This window comes from Pituophis catenifer, unplaced genomic scaffold (assembly GCF_029215685.1).
Source record: "Pituophis catenifer annectens isolate HBS135680 unplaced genomic scaffold, rPitCat1.0.hap2 SCAF_11, whole genome shotgun sequence".
In the NCBI taxonomy this organism is placed as follows: Eukaryota; Metazoa; Chordata; class Lepidosauria; order Squamata; family Colubridae; genus Pituophis; species Pituophis catenifer.
The window spans coordinates 13,671,654-13,689,321 of NW_027256891.1; the positions used below are offsets into that span (position 1 = coordinate 13,671,654).

The 17,668-nt window shown below is 41.8% G+C and overlaps 1 protein-coding gene across 1 annotated transcript in view; it reads right to left on the reverse strand.

The window, feature by feature from the left end:
* Positions 1–17,668, reverse strand: part of RPS6KA6 (ribosomal protein S6 kinase A6) — a 68,895-nt gene that overhangs the window by 7,707 nt on the left and 43,520 nt on the right. Inside the window, exons 9-17 of the mRNA XM_070952030.1 lie at positions 15,533–15,675; positions 13,906–13,976; positions 12,851–12,939; positions 10,518–10,582; positions 9,354–9,456; positions 8,426–8,550; positions 7,252–7,377; positions 3,615–3,704; positions 2,135–2,293 (exon numbers count right to left, since the gene is read on the reverse strand). Coding sequence (XP_070808131.1) covers positions 2,135–2,293; positions 3,615–3,704; positions 7,252–7,377; positions 8,426–8,550; positions 9,354–9,456; positions 10,518–10,582; positions 12,851–12,939; positions 13,906–13,976; positions 15,533–15,675 — 971 coding nt within the window. The remainder of the gene's footprint in view (positions 1–2,134; positions 2,294–3,614; positions 3,705–7,251; positions 7,378–8,425; positions 8,551–9,353; positions 9,457–10,517; positions 10,583–12,850; positions 12,940–13,905; positions 13,977–15,532; positions 15,676–17,668) is intronic.

Sequence of the window (17,668 nt, forward strand, 5' to 3'; positions counted from 1 at the left end):
GCTAGAGGTTCTCCCGAACCCCTGCAGCCCATCCCTGACAATATCCCACCTAGCTTTATTATACAGACCAGTCTCTGGTTAGCACTTGTCCTCAAATCAACTCATTTTCTGAAATGATATACAGTACATGTAAGAAAATATAAGGACTTCAGTTTGTTTATTTGGTGCCTTTGAGTCAATGTTGACTCCTAATGTCTACCTGCGTCATTTTTTGCGGTTTTCTTGGCAAGGTTTGAGAACTGCTGTTTCCTTGCCTTCTTTTCTTCTCTTCTGAGAGAGACTGGCCCAAAGTCACTCAGCTGGCTTTCATGCCTAAAGTGGGATTATAATCATGGTTTCCCTTGGTTTCTGGAGTGATGCTTTAACCCGTCACCAAACTGGCTCTTCAGGATTTCAGTACATGGATATTTATTTATATATTTAAAAGATTCTCCCAAAGGTGCTTTTTTCAGGAGGTAACTGGACTTCTTTGTTTTTCTCTTTTGAAGACGTTTCGCTTCTCATCCAAGAAGCTTCTTCAGATCTGACAGGATAGTGGAGAATTGAAGGATTTATATTCCTTGCAGACAGCTGGTCCTTTGCATCCTTTTAGAGCCGTGATGGCGAATCTATGGCATGCGTGCCAGAGGTGGCATGCAGAGCCCTCTCTGTGGGCATGCGTGCCATCACCAGCTACTATTCCAGGTTCTGTCCTGCGCAGCAGCCAGCTGTTCTGTTGTGGGTTCCAGCACGCTCATGCACGCCAGCCAGCTGGTCTTCGTGTGAAGACCAGCTGGGCGGCGTTCATGCGCACAACGGAACCCAGAAGAGCAGCTGACTGCCGCCCGCATGCACACCAGCCAGCTGTTCTGTTCTGGGTTCTGGCACTCCAGCGCGTGAGCACTCCAGTTTCGGCACTCGGTGCCGAAAAAGTAAACCATCACTGTTTTAGAGAGTCCTTGAAGCACTTGGAGGTTTATCTGTGTCCTCAGGGTCACCTGAAGTGATGCTCTTGGTTCCTGTAGTCTGCAATTTAATCCTACTACAGGAACCAGGAGCACTACTCAGGTGAGTCTGAGGACATAGATCACTAACCAACTGGTTGTCCCAAAGGTGCTTTTTTCAGGAGGCGACTGGACTTTCTTCTTCTTTTCTGAAAACGTTTCGCTTCTCATCCAAGAAGCTTCTTCAGCTCTGACAGGATAATGGGGAATGGAAGGATTTATCTTCCTTGCAGACAGCTGGTCCTTTGCATCCTTTTAGAGGGTCGTTGATGCACTTGGAGGTTTATCTGTGTCCTCAGGGTCACCTGAGTGGTGCTCCTGGTTCCCATAAACTGCAATTTTTCTCTGGAAATCCATTCCTACTCCCACACCATTCAAAGGATGTTCATCCCAAATTGTGCAGCTAAAAATTGCAGACTCAGGTGACCCTGAGGACACAGATAAACTTCCAAGTGCTTCAACAACCCTCTAAAAGGATGCAAAGAACCAGCTGTCTGCAAGGAAGATAAATCCTTCGAATCTCCTGTCAGATCTGAAGAAGCTTCTAGGATGAGAAGTGAAACGTCTTCAAAAGAGAAAACAAGGAAGTCCAGTTGAAAAAGCTCCTTTGGGACAACCATGACTTGGATGACTGAGAAATCTCTAAGGTAAAGGTAAAGGTTCTCCTTGCACACATGTGCTAGTCGTTCCCAACTCTAGGGGGCGGTACTCATCTCCATTTCAAAGCCGAAGAGCCAATACTGTCCAAAGACATCTCCAGGGTCATGTGGCCAGCAAGACTAAATGCCAAAGGGGCACGGAACGCTGTTACCTTCCCACCAAAGGTGGACCCTGTTTTTCTACTTTTTTTTTTTTACGTGCTTTCGAACTGCTAGGTTGGCAGAAGCTGGGACAAGTCACGGGAGCTCAGCCCGTTATGCGGCACTAGGGATTCGAACCGCTGAACTGCCGACCTTTCGATCAACAAGCTCAGCATCTGAGCCACTGAGCTACTGCTCAGTGGCTAACAGACATTTAAAAGATTCATTTATACGGCCGCTCATCATAAAGTACAGTTGCAGTTTACAGCAAGCATAAAGCCAAGATCGAAGCAAACCCTAAAAACATAAATCCAGAACTTAATTAAATTATCAAAATGTGGCCCAGCTTACTCCTTGACAGTGCAGGTAGTCCACAGTTTTAGCGATAGTATACAAGACGGCACTCGCTTCGCGTTCTGAGAAATACTTCTGTCTGAGAATACGATCCAGGAGCTCCCCTCCCTTCATCAATTCTGTGACAAGGTAGATATATTTACCATCATCGTACACCTGTAGAAGTTTAATATAGTTGAGTAACACATACTCCAGGAACGGGGCGTGAAACACAGGGTCTCCCTAGAGGCACACTCAACAGAAGAGGCTGACTTTCCACCAATACCATTTTTTTAAGGTGGCAAAGATTCCAAATCTACTGAATAACCTTTTGCTGCTTCAGCCTGGCAGATGAGAGAACATTGAGGGATTGAGGAGACAACCAAGACCATGTGCTAAATGAGGTTCTTTCCTTCGCCATAAAGCAGAGGTGTCCGATCTTGGCAACTTTAAGACTTGTTGACTTCGATCCCAGAATTGATGGGCTGTGAAAATATCTACAGACCCCTTGCATCCTGGACATAAATTGTTTCAACTTCTACCTTCTTCTATAGGGCACTGCACACCAGAACAACTAGACACAAGGACAGTTTCCCCCCCGAATGCCATCACTCTGCTTAACAACTAATTCCCACAACACTGTCAAATAATTTACTAAGTCTGTATTACTATTATTCTTCTCTTCCTTACTAGTATCTATCTCTTCCCACTGATTACTATAACCATGTGCTTGTATCTTTCCATTTATATTGTTTTTATTTGTTTCCTAGTACGATTTGATAGCTTATTAGTAACCTTGACTATCACTAAGTGTTGTATCTTTTTATTCTTGATGAATGTATTTTATTTTCCTTAGATACACTGAGAGAATATGCGCCTAAGACAAATTCCTTGTGTGTCCAATCACACTTGGCCAATAAAGAATTCTATTCTATTCTATTCTATTCTATTCTATTCTATTCTATTCTATTCTATTCTATTCTATTCTATTCTATTCTATTCTATTCTATTCTATTCTATTCTATTCTATTCTATTCTTTTCTTTTCTTCCATTCCATTATTCTATTCTACTCTACTCTACTCTACTCTACTCTACTCTACTCTACTCTACTCTACTCCACTCTTCCATTATTCTATTCTATTCTATTCTATTCTATTCTATTCTATTCTATTCTATTCTATTCTATTCTATTCTATTCTATTCTATTCTACTCTACTCTACTCTACTCTAGAATTCCCCAATTCTGAGAGTTGAGGTCTACAAGTTGCAAAGGATGGACATCCCTTCTATAAAGTTAATACAGATGAAATTACATTTCCACCCACAGACCTTTGTAGATGTACCACAACAAAGCCTATTTTTTAATCAAACAGAATCATATTTCAAATATCGAAGCTTCTCTTCTGCATCCCAGCAGAGGCTGGACCAGAGGAAAGGCCTTCATCCCATCAACAGCTACACTTTGTACGCGCTCTAGAAACCAAACAGAATACTTACATCTTTTAAAGTAATAATGTTAGGGTGCTGTCCGTACCGCATCAAGATTTCTATTTCTTCGGAAGGATCTCTCTTACTTTTGTCAATTATCTGGAGGGGGGAGAGGCAATGACCACAAGGAAGTGTGACAGGAGATTAAATTCAGCGCAACGAAGCACATTTCTATTTAAGAAAGAATACAACAGCCTCACTTTCCAAGGCCACCTTGTAAACAAGGACACAGAAACAGCCTTCTTCCCTTTAATTCCCAGAATTGCGAAGCCAGCATCACAATTGAGTGCCGACAATTCTAGGCAGTTCTAGGTTAGAAGCATTATTATTATTATTATTATTTATTAAATTTATTAAATTAAATATCACTGAAAGATATCCCGAGCATTTCAAAACATTGGAATTCCTCAATTTTACAATGTGGACGCTGAATCTTTCTCTCTTTCTTTCCTACCTCAAGGCAGGTCTGCAGATGAGACATACTTTTGAGATACTTTAAAAAAGACGGATTGGATAGAAATAAGGCAGCAAACTTAAAAGGCCTGCCTAGGTAAGGGATCTGCCACTTTAAATCTTGAACTGTCTAAACGACAAGAACATCATGCTAACTGAACCCAACTGTCAGGCCAACAAAGAAGACTCCGAGGCTTGAGTTTCCTCAAACTTCCATTTTATTAGAGATGTCCTATTGGCCCATCTGGGAAAACCCGAATCTGAAAGTTTCCAGGTTTTCCCCATCCAAAGGAAAATCCAAGTCCCTGCCCAGCATCCACATGTCCATCACATGGTCCAATCTAAGCCCCGTCCCATTTGGAGATGCCTCCCAATCACACCCCTCCAGGTGCAGGGCAAGATGTCCTTGACTCCCTGAGAAAGGAATGTTATTATGGCTACATATTGCCCTAGTTCCATACAATCCACCCTCCCAGTTTCCCACAGTAAATGTGGCAGGCCTGAAGATCCAACGAAAAAGATGGCTTCCAGGCCTGACACCAACAATTGGTAGACACAACTCATGTACTAAAGTTTTACACTATGCCAATAAAATGGAAATAGAGAGGACTGGGATTGGCCTGCTCCACTGGTGCCATCAGTCCAAGTATTCTGGCTTGCAGGATCCAGGGGAAGGGATGCCGTTGCACCTGCTCTCTGGAACATTTTGCCTCCAGTGTAAGGTTGATTAGAACCTGAAGACCTGGTTCTGCCAGATAGCTTGGGGCTTCAATGGGGCAACATCACAGTGGAAATGGTTGATAGATTTACAATAGATCCCACTTCCCCACCCCACCTATCCTGCTCCCGGTCTCCCCATCTTTATTTGGACTGTAGTGTTTGGCTTTGTATTAACTTTGTTTTTAGTACATACAGTTTTTTATCTTTTATAATTGTAAGCCTCCCAGAATTAACCAGTTTTAAGATGGGCAGCCAATGAATGAAGGAAGGAAGGAATGAAATACCAGCAATAGTAAAATATCCTTCCGGCAATTATCTTCTTAATGTTAAAGTTCTAAATAGCACATCCACAAATAATTGAAGATAATAACATGTCAACCCCCAAGAAAGAAGCATATATTACCAATGTTTCATTACCCGAATTAGGTTAACATCATCAGTGCTAGGAGGGAGTAAGGTTTGCTCTCATTTTACATCTTTAAGAAGATGTTGGATAACCATTTGTCTGAAGTGGTGTAGGGTTTCCTGCCTGGGCAGGGGGTTGGACTAGAAGACCTCCAAGGTCCCTTCCAACTCTGTTATTCTATTCTATCCTATTCTACATAAAAGAAAGCAAACCCCACTCTTTAGTAGCACTGATGATATTACATGGGTGGGTAATAAAACATCTACAAGCAAACAACCAAGCTCAGAGGGCACCAAGGATCCCACAGTTTAACCTTGAGCTACAAATATTCTCCTCTACTGAGATCATACATTGCCAAATTTGCAGCTTAGATGTCTAGAAAAAAAATGAGTCCTGTTCCTTTATATGTTCATTCTAAATAAGATGAAAAGAACCCAAACCTTAATTTAATTTAAAATGGTGAAGAGCTATAAAACATTTATTAAATGCGGGCTAATTTATGTAGGTTGTTATAGATGTTTAGATATTTAAATATGATTGTCAGGGTTCCAAGTAATACACTCATAGCAAACAGAACTCTGAGGCAAGCAGGTTCCTCAAAGAACAAATATTGGCACAAACTGGTGAAAACCTGTTGTGGCTCCATTGCCTGAGCCTGGGCTATCGACAGATGCAGACTCTGAGAGTGAGGGAGAGGAGTTGGCAAGGCCTCCCTCTCCAGGACCCTCCTCTCTGGCAATGCCTCCAGAGGACACCGAAGGCCAAATAATAGGTTCAGAGCCAAGCATGTCCCCGCAGCCACAGGTGGACAGCGACGAAGGAGATAAGTGCTGACTGGATCCTCAACAACGGCGCAGGGAGAAGCGTGTGCAGCAGAGGGGAAGGCGTGCCAGAGATTAGCTGAGTCACTGGACCACACCCCACAGGGTATAAATGTGGGTGTGGTGGCCGGTTCAGTTTGTGACGAGCAAAAACTAGAAATAATCCATGATCTCTGCGTTACTGGACTTCTGCCTGCCTTGTCGGACTGCATTTGGACTATTCCTTGTATTGCTGAAACTTTGCCTGCTTTATCGGAATGCTTGCAGTCTAATCTTTGTTTTGTGTGAGTAAAGTCTGAATTGGCAGCTAGCCACTGGGTTGCTGCCAGCTTTATCTTCAAAGATTTTGTCGTGTGGCTTATTAACTCCGGGCCATCTGTGGGGGTGCATGTGTGGGACGGGGACAGAACAAAACCGACTCTAAAGGTTCCCATGGTTTTCACCTAATTAAAAGTAAAAGTTTTTCCCCTTTCCCCCAAACCATCGGTCACATGGTCTGATCAAGGTGCTGTCTGGTTGCTTGGAAACTTCACTCCTCCTCTCTTCAGCCACCCGGGGGAATGACCTTGGTTCTCAGGGGAAACTATTTTGTTTTGTCTACAGAACTCCAACTATCTCTACTCCCCCCGCCCCCCCTATTCCTCATCACCATTGTGGCAACACTGGAGCCTCTAAGATGGCCTCAGCTAGGCCAGCTTCAGAGTTGCCAGTGATGTGGGGAAAAAATAGTGCCCTACATCAGTGGTGAAATTTCTTTTACTACCGGTTCTGTGGGCATGGCAGGGGAAGGATATTGCAAAATCTCCATTCCCACCCGCTCTGGGGCCAGCCAGAAGTGGTATTTGCTGGTTTTCCGAACTACTCAAAATTTCCGCTACCGATTCTCCAGAACCTGTCAGAACCTGCTGGATTTATTAACAAGAGCCTTGGTGGAGCAGCGGACTAAAGTGTTGTTATAGTAGCACTTAGCTGCCAGCTGCCTGCAATTACTGCGAGTTCAAATCTCACCAGGCTCAAGGTTGACTCAGCCTTCCATACTTCCGAGATAGGTAAAATGAGGACCCGGATTGTGGGTGCAATAAGCTGACTTTGTATAAAAAAGAACACCGCTAAGCAGGTATATACAAAAGTATGAAGGCTATTACTTAACGCATTGTAAGCCACCCTGAGTCTCCGGAGAAGGGCGGCATATAAATCAAACCAATAAATAAATAAACAATAAAGATTTCACCCCTGTCCTACATACCTTCACAGCAAATTCCATATTGGAAACTGTATGGATGCAGCGCTTACACACCGAGTAGGAGCCCACGCCAATGTCTTCTTTAAGTTCATAGGCATCTGTGAAGAGTGCACTGCTCCCATGAAGTTGCTAAAGAACACAGTAAAACAACTTTTAAAAGCTTGCAATTATTTCATAAACTTTTTTCGGAACGTTTCTGCAGGCACCCTACACTTCTTATCAGCTCAATATCATTTGGACTTGTGAAAAGAAATATAGTAGTTAAGGGCAGAGACAGACCTAAAACGACCAACTTTTGGGCCATTTTATCCTTTTTAAGTTTTAGGCTTAGTGGATGCAGTTGTTGATGCATCCCAACTGGTTCACAATTAACATTATATGAGACTTTGGTTGAATTTGGATTTAATACGTTGATCATTTCTCGCACTGTTGCACGCACAAAGGACACCTGATAATTGAATGCGCATGCATGCCAGAAACTGTTCTGCCCCAGGCTACGGACCCCAAAGAACGCAGCACCCACAAACTCTATACAAAGCTTATTTTACTCAAATAACTCAGTCTTTATCAACCAAAGGCTGTTAATAAACTGTCTTAACAGCCTACCAGAATTCTAAAATAAGGTAATCACAGTCTTACTAGAGTTGGCAGAAAGCCCAGAAGCAATTTTGCAGAGAATCCAGACGCAAAGGAGATTGAACTAAAGTTGTTCCCTACAGCTTGCTGCAATCGGCGTTCCTCCTTAAATAGGCTAAGGGAGTGGCCAATTAGCCCCAAGCCTTACTCTCGAGGAGACCTCCTCCTGAGGAGCCACTCCTGCCTTTTGGCAGCTCTGTGCACCCGTGCATTGAGAAGAGGCTCCTTCTCCTCGTCCTCTTCACTTATGGGAGCTTCTGAAGGCCCTGGCTGAATCCCTGCCTCTGGCACCACAACTTCTCCAGCCTCCTCACTGTCCGACTCGAGCGCCAGCTGCACAGGCTGCTGGCGCAGCACCACACCAACCTCCTCATTGTCGGAATCAGTTACAATCTGCACAGGCCGCTGACGGGCCACAACAGAAACCTAGAAAAGGAATGGGCAACGCCGTGCGTGCCAGGCAACATGGCTGACATGTGCCATAGGTTCGCCATCACGGGACTAGAAACTCTACACATACACACACCCTTTTTTTTTTTACCTGTACTATTGGCAAAATGTTGTTGAGAGGGGTGATTCTGTGGTCTTCTATAGTGTTCGTTGCCACAAAACTGAAACCTTTGAAGAGCTGATGGGCATTGGCGCTTGGCGGGACTCCAGGAGAATCTTGATTAAAATGGAACAGTATGACATGTTAGAATTGGCCAACATCTAACGCAAAATATTCTATATCATCATGCCGATTTATCAAAGAATCCTCTTTCGGAAAGATGGCAAATCTAACCATCCCCTTTGAGTGTTGTAAGAAAGAAGTAAACAAAGGAAAATGAAGGCTTGATTTTTTTTAAACAAAAAACAAATTAATTAGCATGGAAAACTAATTCAGTTTGTCAATTTCAATTCAGTGATGTTAATTAAAAGCCATATTTAAAAAAAAAAAACAAAACACCTAAAAATGAATAGCATCTTTATAATGTTTTATTTTCGGGGAGGTCTTATTATTTTGGGGCGCGTGGAGCAAGATGGGGCTCCTCTTGCATCTTACTTGATTTCCAGCTCTGTGTTTAAATATTTTCAGGGAGGGCTTATATTCGAGAGGAGGCTTATTTTAGTGCATGCGCTCAAAAGCCCGATTGTGCTTATTATCAGGGGATGTCTTATTTTTGGGGTAGGTCTAAGAGCTATTGCTAATACTATTGTCCCTTCCTTCCTTCCTTCCTTCCTTCCTTCCTTCCTTCCTTCCTTCCTTCCTTCTCTCCCAGTGGTTAGAATGCAGTATTGCAGGATAATTCTGTCCTCTGCCAAGAGTTCAATCCTGACCGGCTCAAGGTTGATTCAGCCTTCCATCCTTCCGAGGTGAGTAAAATGAGGACCCAGATGGTTGGGGGGCAAAGATGCTGACTCTGTGAATCGCTTAGAGAGGGCTGTAAAAGCCCTGTGAAGCGGTATATAAATCTAAGGGCTATTACCTTTGGGAGTTTTTGCTGTGAATTCTGGGTCAAAGCAAAATGTATCTTCCGGTCTTCCAGAAGCAGGTTTAAATGGAGGCTGGATTTCCGTCCTGTAAAGTTTCTGGAATCAGAATCACAGAAGATTATTTCACCATAGATTACCGTGGATTTATATTGCTTTTCTAACGGGAAGTTCTTTGCTTTAGCAGGTTCCATTTTAGAAACGTTTCCTTTCTGTGCCTGTGCCTCTTCCCACACTTGTGATTGTCCCTAGAGCCATCTGGAGACACAGAAAGAGGAATGAATCAAACTCAACATCTCCTTCTATTACAGAAGAGTTTGCCTCTTCAAGGAGACTTATTGAGGAAAGGAAAACTACTGGATGCGAGTATAAATATTCTCTAAGCACTAGGCAGTCATTAGCGAATGAAAAGGTATCATGCTTTTCTTGAACCTGCGTTCTCCCCTGTTTCTATAAACGTTTTTGAAAAGCTTATAAATGCTATGAAAAGAAATAAAAAAAATATGTACTATTAGATACATTTTAGGTGCAAAAGAAGAGGAAGAGGGGGAGGGGAGGGGGAGGAAGAGGCAGAGAAGGAGAAGAAGGAGGAGGTGGAGGAGGAGAAGTAGAAGAAGAGGAAGAGGGAAGAAGAGGAAGAGGAGAAGGAAGAAGAGAAGGAAAAGGAAGAGGAAGAAGAAGAGGAGGAGGAGGAAGAGGAGAAGTAGAAGAGGAAGAGGAAGAAGAAGAAGAAGAGGAGGAGGAAGAAGAAGAGGAAGAAGAAGAGGAGAAGTGGAAGAGGAAGAGAAGGAGAAGGAGAAGGAGGAGGAGGAGGAGGAGAAGGAGGAGGAGGAGGAGGAGAAGAAGAAGAAGGAGGAGGAGGAGGAGAAGGAGGAGGAGGAGGAGGAGGAGGAAGAGAAGGAGAAGGAGAAGGAGAAGGAGAAGGAGAAGGAGAAGGAGAAGGAGAAGGAGAAGGAGAAGGAGAAGGAGAAGTAGTTTATTGCACTAACCCTTTCTTTTTTTCCGCCCTTTGGCAGAAATGATATTGGCTTTTTTTTTTGCTTTACCTGCTCAAGGTATTTCCCAACATTAAAAAAAATGCAAGAGTTGTCAAGCATTATATTAAACTTGAGTCCTTACGAGAACGGTATCCTGAGTACAGATTTATTCCATAGACTCACATTCCAGTCAATGGTTGAAAAGAAGGGATGCCTCTTTATTTCTTCAACCCCATCAGGACCAGCCCCTATAATTTCAAGGAAGACAAGACACAAAATGATTACCAATCAAACAACAACTACATCTGCTGATGAAGGTTCCCATCGACTGAGCGATGCAATCGGAAGGGACCTAAAAGTACCATGTTTTCCCCAAAATAAGACATCCCCTGATAATAAGCCCAATCAGGCTTTTGAGCACATGGCCATAAGGCTAAGAGCTTCTTTCAGGGTTCAAAAAATATAAGACAGGGTCTTATTTTCGAGGAAACACGGTAAGTCTACTTGGCGCGAGTTCCCTTCCACTAGAAGAATTTGCTTTTCTGTAGCATGGGTAACTCTGACTTTCTGGGTCTTCTATCTTGTTAAACTGTGAATCTTCTTGAAGGACTTTGGAACTTGAGCATTGCAGAGTTCCTGGTGTCAGAAATCTTACTTTAATTATATGTTGTACTCCTGGGATTTTAGGTTGCTGTTATGACGGCATTAGCTACAGGTTTGCACCTGGCTTTGAGTATCATATATTCATAAATAATTTTTTTTTCAAATACTGAAAAGAAACTTTCCGGTTCCCAAGCATCAGCTTCCCATTTTCTACGCTGCATTCCAAGTCAGATTCAAAAGATTGCAGTCTACACAATCATGCTACTGGAAATGAAATATCAATCACAGACGGCCCCCAAGGGCTTAAGCACTGAAAGTGTTTTCAATGGCAGAACCAAAGGTGCTTTTTCAAAAAGCAACTGGACTTTTTTTGTTTCACCTTGGAGATGTTTTGTTTCTCATCCAAGAAGCTTCTCCAGTTCTGAAGAAGCTTCATGGATGAGAAAGGAAGGAAGGAAGGAAGGAAGGAAGGAAGGAAGGAAGGAAGGAAGGAAGGAAGGAAGGAAGGAAGGAAAGAAAAGAAAGATAGAGACAGAAAGAGAGAGAGAGAGACAGAAAGAAAGAGAAAGAAAGAGAAAAGAAAGAAGAAAGAGAGAGAGAGAGACAGAAAGAAAGAGAAAGAAAGAGAAAAGAAAGAAGAAAGAAGAAAGAAAGAGACAGAGAAAGAGAAAGAGAAAAAGAAAAAGAAAAAGAAAGAAAGAAAAAAGAAAAGAAGGAAGGAAGGAAAGGAAGAAAAGAGAGAGAGAAAGAGAGAGAGAACGAAAGAAAAAAAGAAAAAAGAGAGGCAGAGAAAGAAAAAAGGGAGACAGAGAAAGAAAGAAAGAAAGAAAGAAGAGAGACAGAGAAAGAGAGAAATAGAAAAGGAAAGAAAGAAAGAGGAAAGTAAGGAAGGAAGAAAGGAAGAAAAGAAAGAAAAGAAAGAGAAAGAAAAAGAAAGAGACAGAGAAAGAGAGACAAAGAGAGAAAAAGAAAGAAAAAAAGAAAAAAAGAAAGAGACAGAGAAAGAAAAAAGAGAAAGAAAGAAAGAAGAAAGAAAGAGACAGAAAGAGAGAAATAGAAAAGGAAAGAAGGAAGGAAGGAAGGAAGGAAGGAAGGAAGGAAGGAACGAACTAAGTAAGTCCAGTTGCCTTTTGAAAAAGCACCTTTGGCGCAACTATGACCTGGATGACTGAGAATCTCTGTAGACTTTCAATGACAGAGAATGCTCTTTTTTAAAAAAACAATGTAAAATATACCAAGGCTAATGTAAAGGAATTTTTGAGCAAAAAACCAAAAATGTTTAGATATTTAGCCATAGTATTCTATAAAGCCCTTCATGGCATGGGCCCGGGGTACTTGCAGGACCACCTCCTACCAGCCTCCCTGCGCCCAGTGCGCTCACATAGGACTGCCCTCCTTCAGGTGTCATCGGCCAGACAATGTCGGCTGATGGCGCCCAGGACGAGGGCATTCTCTGTGGCCGCACTGACCCTCTGGAACGAGCTACCCACGGAGCTCCGGACAGCCCCCGACCTCCACTCCTTCCGTGGTGACCTGAAGACATGGCTCTTTCAACAAATCTCCTGATCTGTTGGGAATCTCGGTTTTAATTGTTGGGTTTTAATTGGATTATTTTCTACTTTATTTTATTGTAATTTATTGTTGTCGTTTTGTTGTTATGAACCGCCCTGAGTCCTTCAGGAGAAGGACAGCATATAAATGTAATTAAAATAAATAAAATAAATAAATAAATAGATTATATCAGGGAGGTTATGAAATGCTACAACACAGTCCACCAACCTGGAGTTTTTGCAATGTTGCAGACTAAGGCATTTCTCTCCTTTATCCTCTAACCGTGGTATTTTGAGGTGAAGGTCCAGAACATCTGAAAACTTCCACCTCAAGGAAGACTGATGTAGGTAGGACTAACTTACCTAGCCTGTTTGAAGGATTCCTTTTAAACAACATCCTCAGGAGACTCTGAGCTTCAGGGCTAAGGAATTGTGGCATTCCAAGTTTTGCTCTGGGAAAAGAGACAATTCAGATTCAAGAAGTGCTTTCCAATTAAAAAAAAAATCAAATGCAAACAATTTACTCAAATGGGCCTTTGAACATGTGTTTCCCACTGCATACCTGATTGTTCAAAGAGACAAGGAATTATTGTTCTAACTTAAGTACCGTATTTCCCCGAAAATAAGACCCAACCAGAAAATAAGCCCTAGCATGATTTTCAGGATGCTCTTAATATAAGCCCTACCCCCAAAATAAGCCCCAGTTAAGATTGTCAGCCAGATGGATGCATTTAGTACCATATTTATCAAAAAATATCCTTCCCCTACCACGCCCACCAAGCCACAGCCAAAGAACCGGTAGGGGAAAAAATGGGATTTCATCCCTGCCAGAGCCTACTATCAGTCTGCGGCCTATTCAGAACTGGGCCGTGTGAGAGGAGGGCCAGCCCGCACACATTGCACGCAGCTTACCTCGCACAAGCAGCAGGGTGGTGTACAGCTGCACTCGTACGAGCGGTGGGCCAGCAGACACACACACATGGACCAGCCCACCCCTCGCACAGCCCGGTTCTCTCCCCCCCCCCACCCCCTCAGCCAGGTCGCCAGATTGGGGACCACTGTCCTAAAGATTAAGCCAAATGCTTATGTTTTTTCCTCATCTATTTTAAAAATGGATAACTACCTTTATGTATTTTTATGGTGGGGTTCCCTGACCAGAAGGCTGTAATAGAAGTTTTGCTTTGCTTTGATCAATACTATGAATCTAATTAACCTGAAAACCTGAAAACCTGAAATAAAAATATCCTATCTCAAAATCACTCACTTTTGCCCATAGTGAAATTTTCAAACAGCTTAGTTTGTGAAGAATTTTGGGCAGGGGTAACCATTTACCCCTGGGTAAATTTTGGGCAGGGGTAGGCGATTTTTGTTAACTTGCAAATACTTAGCAATGGAACAGAACAGAAAAAAATACTTACTTGAGTATCATATTCATAGTTTCGTTTCGGTCTTTACCTTGGAAAGGTAAAGTACCAGTGAGCATTTCAAACTGAGAAAGAAACAAAGACCAAAAACATTTAGAAAACAAACCAACAAACAAGATTTAAGCTTCTAGAATTGAGATTTAAGAAAAGCCTGCTCCTTATTATAACGTACTGTGAAGGCAGACTAATTTGCACTAAAACACTAACAGAATTGTTAAATTCATAATAGATAATAGATTTATTATGCTAAATAATAAATCTATATTAAACAATTTTGATGACATTAAATGCCTTCACAAAATTATGATGGCTGAAAATACATTTATAACTTTGTTTAAAGAGTTAATGACAACTATAAATATTTCATTTAAAACAAATTTACTATAGGTAAAGGTTCCCCTTGCACATATATGCTAGTTGTTCCTGACTCTAGGGGGCAGTGCTCATCTCCGTTTCAAAGCCGAAGTGCCAGCGTTGTCTGAAGACGCCTCCATGGTCATGTGGCCAGCATAACTCAATGCCAAAGGTACATGGAACACTGTTACCTTCCCACCAAAGGTGGTCCCTATTTTTCTACTTGCATTTTTTACGTGCTTTCGAACTGCTAGGTTGGCAGAAGCTGGGACAAGGAACGGGAGCTCACCCTGTTACGCAGCACTAGGGATTCGAACCACTGAACTGCTGACCTTTCGATCGACAAGCTCAGCCGCTGAGCCACCACATCCCTTACATTGACTATAGCATTATGTAATATGTTTTTCAACATCCAATGCTGGTTTAAGTGTCCCTTCCTCAGATATTTGGCTCAAAAAATTAACATAAAGTGTGTTCAGTTCAACTCAAATAACACACTTTCCGTCATGATGTAAGCTTAGCAGCAGAAATGTTATAATTATAAATTATAACTTATTATATCACATTAAATTTGTCTATCACCGAATATTTCTGACTCCAGGCATCTTATAAAAGAAAATATAATAAAACCCCCAGGCTAAGAGTATAAAATAAAATAAAAATAAACAAAACATTAATGGCAATAAAACCCCAAACAAATAAAAGTATCTAACCCACAACTCCAAAAATATCAAACCCAATTACAATAGCAATACATCAATTTACGCGGCCCTTGGTGCTCTCTGAGCTTAGTGGTTTTCTTGGAGATGTTTCATTACCAAACCAGACAACATCATCATTGCGTGCAGTTATTGATGATGTTACCTAGTAGGGTAATGAAATGTCTGCAAAAAAACAGCCAAGCTCAGAGAGCACCAAAGACGCCGCAGTTCAACCCTGCGAAATGCAAATATTCCCTTCTATCGTTCATGCATCCAGGGTCTCAAATGCTTTTGACCAGGGATGGGCTGCTGGGGGTTCACAGGGGTTCAGAACTTCTAGCTAAGATTCTGTGCAGTTCGGAGAACCCCGAAATCCCACTCCTGACTGCCCCCCCCCCCCAGCAACCAGGCAGAGAACCCCTTGGTAAAATTTTGGAAGCCCACCCCTGGGCCATGACCACCAGTTTATTCAATTCCCTTACGAGAATTTATCTATCATTCATGCATCAAGGGTCTCAAATGCTTATTACATGCAACACAAAATTGGGCCATTAATTGCACAGTACCATGAGAACCCCGAACGACCACCAATCCGCACTTTGGTTGTGGCCCCGCCTGTTCACAACTTCAGGGGCCATGTATTCTACAGTACCGCAGAAAGAGTAGGCTTTCTTCTCTTGGTCGACCGATTCTTTGCTTAAGCCGAAGTCTAAAACAGCATCGCAAAGACATACCAAGCAAAGAAATTCTGAGCAAATATCAGTCATAGAAAGAAGATTTTAGGGGAAGTAATGTGATCTAGAGATGAGTCAACGATGGCCCTCCAGTAGAGTTGAGGAAAGTAGAAAAGTCTACTTTCCTCAACTCTACCCAATGAGAAGCGGTCATGGAAGGTCACGATAGCTTCATGATCTCTTCTTAATCTCTTATCCAGTCATGTGTCATGGTAGAAACTCCAGGCCTTTTGTATCTGCATTGTAATGGTGCATGCAGGACCTAAGAGGCTGAGCTTGGAACATGGGGTGATGCTCATGTCATCATTTTGACCAAATCTCTCCTTTCTGCAGGCCAACAAGACCTGAAAGCTGATAGGTTCCTTTCTATAGTCTAAATTTTAGTAGGCTGATACCCAACATGACTATCAATGACCTCTTCAATTAATTCCTAAATAAAGCAATTAAAATGGCCCCATGCAAGCCCGCTGAGATACCCACAAGCTGCATTATGACACAACAAAGTTCTAGTGCTATCTTTCCTCTCCCTTCCTAAGTTGCTGTACATGAATTCATGATTCATTGATGTTACAACTTTATGCTTGGTTTGAAAAATACATTATAGATAAAGTCAGTTATGATTGTGCATCAACCGTAAAGATATGGACTTGTTTTAGATGTAAAAGCAATATGCCTCACCACTGGGTCAATGAAAAGTTTGAAGGGGAGAATCGGTTTGGACTTAACTCTAGCTTCCAGGTTCTGGAAAGGTCCATCCGTCCGGGGCTTTGATCCGGTGATTCTCAACCTTGATAGCTTTAAGATTTGTGGATATGGCTGGCTGGGGAATTCTGGGAATTCAAGCCCACATGGAACGAACTGCCCCCGGAAATTCGTAAGATCTCCGACCTCCGGGTGTTTCGCTGCGCATTGAAGACCCTGTTGTTCCGCCAGGCCGGACTATCAACACAATAGTTTTAAATTGGGGTATTTAAATTTTTTGGGGTTTTAAATCTGAGCCAATTTATTTAATTATTTTAAATTTTATATTGTTGCTTTGTCTGTGTTTTTAAATAGTCTGTACACCGCCCTGAGTCCTTCGGGAGAAGGGCGGTATAGAAATAAAATTATTATTATTATTATTATTATTATTATTATTATTATTATTATTATTATTATTATTATTATTATTATTACATACCTTAAAGAGTTGCCAAGGTTGAGAAGCACTGCTTTCATCTCTGCATGGCCTCCACCAGTGTCTCCAAGTGACAGATTTATACAACGGTACAAAGACCAAGCTAAAATTTTCAACGGTGTATCTTTTCTCCGAGTGGAGGATTTCAACCTAAGCAGGGGGTTGGACCAGAAGACCTCCAAGGTCTCTTCCTTCTGTTATTCTATTCTATTCTATTCTATTCTATTCTATTCTATTCTATTCTATTCTATTCTATTCTATTCTATTCTAATCTATTCTATTAACGCAAGCCCTTCTTTGCGCCATCTCAGAAATGTATTGAATATATACCGTACATACAATAACATTTTTCTCCCCCAAAAAGCAGAATCCATGCTGAGCTTGTATACTCATTTCTGCTCACCCTATTTTAATATTTTCAGCCTATAGTGCAGCAAGCTAGCTAACACAGCTTTTCTTTGAAACATGCTTAGTTCCCAGGTGTCATTTTTAGTCAACATTCGGCGATAAAATGTAGTCTCAGCTACCTGCAGTTAAGCACCGAATTAGAATAATGAGGATCGGTATTTCTTCAATAGGCTAAAAGCCACTGTCTGGTTTTAAATTAATTGCATTTCTGCGATTAGAGTGTTGTTGTTGTCGTAACACTTGTTTTGATTAGTTGTTTTATTATCTTGCTGGAGAATTTGTTTTGCTTTTATTGTACATACATATTAGTCGGCCTAACAGTTGGTGTCTAGGAAATGTTATAAATAAGCAATTATTATTTTTTGACAGATCCAAATGGAATG